Below are 5,926 nucleotides of genomic sequence, written 5' to 3'. Positions count from 1 at the left end.
ATCCATAAAAGTTAGAAATCTAACACTTTGATATTTGATATTTAAATTTAGTTTATTTTATATTAGGTTTAAAAGTGTCATGTTTGTTTTCTTGAAATTAATTTGATTCTTTCTATCGATCTTTGGGGTTTAAATTAGTTTTGAGGGTTCTTAATTAGAATGGTCTGCTGATTGAGATAATGAAACATTAACGTGACAGTTTGAATATGCTAACTAGACTTTACTTCCATGTATTTTTAGATTAGTTGTATTTGTTTATTTTTATTTTTAATACCATTGACCATTATATACAAGTTTCAAACTTTATGGACCAATTAAAAATCAAATTTAAATATTAAAAAACAAAATGACAGTTTGAAAGCTAATAGTCGAGATAGAAACTGATTTCAAATCTCAGTGACTAAAATAATAGCTTTGAACGTTGGAAACCAATAAGAAAATCTAAGTCACGATCATCCGAAAATAAAAAGAAATACAATTCAAGAACAACCAGATATTTGAACGAAGATTAGAATTACCTGTAACCATTAGACATACTAAATCTGTAGCATGCAAGAATTTGTAGTTTGTGATCTTTCTCGATTAAACTTAGGCCAATGTAGATAACACTCACTATCATATATGAGAAATCATGAAGCCATAATCAAGACCACACAATGTACTCCTTCAATAGAATTCAAATATAATTATTATTTAATTTGTGGCCCACATATAAATAAATTATTAAAACAACTCTAACCATGTAAACTCATGAACCAAAGAAAAAACTAACATCAAACCTTATAAGTTAAAATTTTATTTTACATCTTTTAATTAGAGCATGAAACAATAGAAGGAGTTTTGTTATACTAGGGTGTTAAAAAAATTTCATGATCACCTGATCAACCTAATCTAATCACGATTTAGGTTATATTATCAACTTATTTAGATTGGATTGAATTGAATTCAAACAAATTAAAAAAAAAAAAATTGATGAATTGGATTGATTCTTGGGTTAATCTAAAATTAGTTTTGAGTTGAACTAGACAACGAACTTCTCCTCTCCTTATTATTACTATTATTTTGCTTACAATGCAATTATGTATGTAGGTATATTTTTATTTTATTTAAGGAATTTTTAAGTTTATGAAATATAATCTTTTAAAATATATATTGAAATTAATTACAAATCTTAATTCAATAATCGATAATAAATAAATAGACGTTTTACGTATTAACATTATATTTTTCGTTAAACAAAAAATTAAATAAATGACCTAAATAATCCAAATCAATATAACTCAAATATTTTGTTATTGGGTCCAATAATATTCATTATTTAATAAAGACTATTTAGTCTGAAAAATTTACAACGTAAACAATTGAATTAGGTAAAAAAAAGTATCTCAACCTAACTTATAAACACACCTAACTAGATGAAGTTTGAAAAAAAGTTGTCTTACAAAAGTCACAAATTTTAAACTTTTTGCATACCTTAAATAATTGAAGTATACTTGATTTCACCAAAAAGAATAATGGTTAACATTCAGAAACAAACAATAAATTCCAAAAATTCCAAAATATCTTTAGTCAATCATACACTTTGATGAATAAAAGAAATAAGTTTTTTTATTGATAATACTCGGATGAATCTCGGGCATTATTCATCTTTATGCATCCATTTGTACTATTCATATCTAAAAGATATTAAAACATTTCTAAAAAGAAAAAAGCAAAATTTGACTAATGAAAAAATATGATTGGACAATTTGATTTGGTAGGATGATTAGATTATGATACCCAACATGCATCTAAATATTTTTCTTTGTTATTTTTTTTTTTAAAAAAAAAAAAAAGAAAAAAGAAGAAGAAGAAGAAAACGAAACGGTACCGTTTAGATGTCATGTAGTGAAATGAAGCTGAAAATAATAAGTAGTGGGGAACAGACATGCTTATACTTGGCACCGTAATCGAGAATTCACAATCAACAAAAATTTATAATTTCCTCTGAAGTCCGGTCCTTATTGCTGACACACTCCTTCCCCTGAGCCCGACACTCTCCGGCAGTACAAATTTTAAGCTAATTTTGCTCTGTTTTTAACCTTAACCATAATCTCGAGCTCTGTAATCACACTCATAGAGAGTAGCTTTTTAGAAAGCAAAAGGAGCCGTTGCTGTTCTAAAATCTAAACCAGTAAGAGAAGCTTCAAGAATCCCTCATTCCCATTTCTCTACACAAACGGCAGCAGAGGAAGAGCCAAACAAGAGGGTTTGGCTTTCAAGTGATAACAAGAAGGAGAATGGGGAAAAGGGCTGGATTTAATCTCATTTTTATTGGGATTTTACTGTTCTTCATAGTTTTGGGTTTGTACCTCTCTGTTTCTTGAATCTCTTTCTCTTGTTTTCTAGCTTTACCGCTTGGATTTGGGGTCACATTTTGCTTTACTTGAAGTGGGTTTATCTGATTCTACTTGTTGGATCTTCCATTTCATTTGCATTGTCACTAATTTGTTGTTATAGTCGTTCTTTTCTTTTATCAACAAAGTATATTGTGTTAGAACTTGTTGAATATCACTTTGTTACTGTTAGGACCAATAAACGGTCAGTTTGTGGAGACCCTTTAGGAATTACCATTTAACATTGTAAGGCTTCAGGTTAGAACTTGTGTTAACTTGTAATATCTTCTTAGTTAGTAAAGGATATTGCATAAATGATAAGTTTGGCTTTTCATTTTTCTACAGAAAGAATTGTCTTCTCTAACCAATCTGAACTAAAGTAATTCTTATTCTACCTGTTTAGTAAGATATTTGTGTGCTAGGATTGATAGAAATCATAAAATAGAGTAGATTGGGAGCTCAATGTAAGTGCATTGTAAGACGAGTTGTGTTTCAGCTTTATCATTTTCGGAGGAACGAAGTAAATAAAGAATGAACCCTTCTGGTAGACAGTAGGTTATTGGTGTTTGTATGTGTTTTTCGGTTGTCGGATTCACCATGTTACATTTCCTGAATTTGGTTACAGGCCATTGCCAGGGAAGTAATGTTGGAGTTTGTTATGGAAGGAACGCAGATGACCTCCCAACACCTAATAAAGTGGCTCAGCTAGTCAAACTTCATAACATCAAATATATTAGAATTTATGATTCGAATATTCAGGTTCTCAAGGCCTTTGCTAACACTGGTGTTGAACTTATGATTGGGATTCCGAATTCAGATTTGCTGCCATTCGCTCAGTTCCAGTCAAATGTAGACACCTGGCTTAAGAATAGCATACTTCCTTACTACCCTGCTACGAAAATAACTTACATCACGGTTGGTGCTGAGGTCACAGAGAGCCCCAACAATGTGTCTGCGTTGGTGGTTCCTGCCATGAATAATGTACTCACTGGTCTCAAAAAGGCTGGTTTGCACAAGAAGATTAAAGTTTCTAGCACTCATTCTCTCGGAGTTTTGTCTCGGTCATTTCCTCCCTCAGTTGGGGCTTTTAGTAGTAACTATGCATCTTTCCTGAAACCATTGTTGGAGTTTCTTGCTGAGAACCAGTCTCCCTTTATGATCAATATTTATCCTTATTATGCATACAGAGAATCCCCCAACAATGTGTCATTGGATTATGCTCTTTTCGAGTCATCATCTGAGGTTATTGACCCAAACACTGGTCTGCTTTACACAAACATGTTTGATGCTCAGATTGATGCTCTTTATTTTGCTTTGATGGCCCTAAATTTTCGAACAATTAGAGTGATGGTCACAGAAACAGGTTGGCCATCCAAAGGGTCACCAAAGGAGACATCTGCGACTCCCGACAATGCTCAAACTTACAACACAAATCTTATCCGCCATGTTATCAATAACACAGGGACACCTGCAAGGCCTGGGGAGCCACTAGATGTATATATCTTCTCTTTGTTCAACGAAAACAGGAAGCCGGGGTTGGATTCTGAAAGGAACTGGGGATTATTCTATCCTGATCAGACCAGCGTCTACAACTTGGATTTCACAGGAAAGAGTGTGGTAGACATGACTGCACAGGCAAATAGCACCGCGTCTAATGGAACAGCCTGGTGCATTGCTTCAAGCAAGGCATCCGACATGGACTTGCAAAATGCCTTAGATTGGGCTTGTGGTTCGGGGAATGTCGATTGCACAGCCATTCAGCCAAGCCAGCCTTGTTTTGAGCCAGATACCCTGGTTTCCCATGCATCTTATGCATTCAATAGCTATTTCCAGCAAAATGGAGCTACTGATGTTGCTTGTGGTTTTGGAGGGAATGGAGTTAAAGTTAACCAGGACCCAAGTAAGTTAAGCTTTCACAAGTCGCGAGTCACGACTCATAACCATACATGCTTTATATATTTCAATATCATATATATGTTTTCCATTGCTTTATATAACGGTAACATCTAAGAAGCACAAAGACACTTTAGTTTGGCTAGCATGTCTATGTCCTTGAACACTTCGACACTTGTTGGACACGTATCAGACACTTGTTAGTGCAACAAATACATATCCATGTATAGAACACTTGTTGAGTAGCCTAAAAAGACACATATATAACAAAATAGTAAATTTTGACACATCAAACTAAATCTTTTAAGCGTGTGAATGTATCAGTCTATTTACTTTAAATTTTCTTTTAGTAGAAAAATGATATATATTTCTAAAAATGTATATTTGAATGATCTTTGTCACGTCATGTCGTGTCCTAAGTTTTTTAAAAATGAGATGGACTGTATCTGTGTCATGTTGTATCCGTATCCGTACTTCTTAGGGCTTCATTTTGCATTAAGAATTCAGAGACTTTTAGGTAAAAATATCAGCTTTGGGATTGTATTGCTACACGAAAAGTTCGGTTCAAATAAGTGTTCCTAAACTTGAATTTGTATCTTGACTTTGCAGGCTATGATAATTGCTTGTATGCAACTACTGGGTAAGCATTTGCTTTTGAATTGAGGCAAACTAGATTTCCAAGTTCATAGATTTTGATTTCTAGTTCCTGATGTGTTCTTGGCTTTCCTTTGTTTTTGTTATGATCAAGCAGGAAGAACAAGACGATTTCTTCCAGCAACACTACAGCAATATCCTCAACTTCGCCATCTTCTTCTTCAAGGATTGAAGTTTCTGCTGGTCTATTAATTATGTTGGCTTTCATATCATTTCTTTTTGAAAAGTTCATGATGGGGTTTAGCTAAATGTTCTGAGAAATCCAGATTTTGCTACAAAGACATTGCTAGAATGAGCATTTTTCTTGTTTTTGTAATTGATTGGGAGGAAATGCAAATGTGTATCTACTCTGTATGATAAAGATGTGTAACTTAAGGAGGAAGTTAATGGAATTGATTGTTGAATATCATATTGAGAATATTATTCACTGTTTTTCTAAATAAAAAAAGGAAATTGATATACTTTCTTTTCCAATAATACTAACAAGTGATTTGATTAGAAAGGAATCCAAGACATCCAAATCAAATAGTTAAAATTGAGTCTTTCTATGCAAATCAAATCAAAATTCGTAATTTTACCAAACTTTATTGAGTTTTGTTTTTAACTTCGGGCAAAACAAGAACTTTACAAGAACAATGTAGATTCTCTCACGTTCACGAAATTGTCTGAGTGGACAAAAAATATAAAAATGAGAAAAAAGAAGAAGAAAGAAAGAAAGAAAGAAAGAAAGAAAGAAAGAATAGAATGCCTTTGAATTTTGGAGATTTTGCCCAAATAACTTATATTTTAGATGGTTAATGTCATTTGTATCAATTTTTTAAAATAATAAAAAATGATCCTCTATCATTGTCAAATTGCACTAACTTTGCGTGCTATTAACAAAGGTTTAAAGTGGTGAGCAAGATGCAAAGGTTTTGTGCAATAAGATTTTAGTCACAATATTTCAAACAATATCATTTATAGTCGTTTAATTAGTAAAATGTTTGGGCGCTGTTTTCTAAAAT

The 5,926-nt window shown here is 32.6% G+C and overlaps 1 protein-coding gene across 1 annotated transcript; it reads left to right on the top strand.

The window, feature by feature from the left end:
- Window positions 1-1,955: 1,955 nt before the first annotated feature.
- On the top strand, window positions 1,956-5,349 carry LOC120071754 (glucan endo-1,3-beta-glucosidase 13-like). The gene is made up of 4 exons (XM_039024129.1): window positions 1,956-2,343; window positions 3,001-4,275; window positions 4,878-4,908; window positions 5,020-5,349. Exons 1-4 carry the CDS (start codon window positions 2,280-2,282, stop codon window positions 5,168-5,170), a joined length of 1,521 nt encoding a protein of 506 aa, XP_038880057.1. The 5' UTR covers window positions 1,956-2,279; the 3' UTR covers window positions 5,171-5,349.
- Window positions 5,350-5,926: the final 577 nt, after the last annotated feature.

The sequence above is a fragment of the Benincasa hispida genome, chromosome 2 (genome assembly GCF_009727055.1).
Source record: "Benincasa hispida cultivar B227 chromosome 2, ASM972705v1, whole genome shotgun sequence".
Classification (NCBI taxonomy): Eukaryota; Viridiplantae; Streptophyta; class Magnoliopsida; order Cucurbitales; family Cucurbitaceae; genus Benincasa; species Benincasa hispida.
Note: the sequence above shows the minus strand (reverse complement) of the source record. Positions and strands in the feature narration are given on the sequence as shown.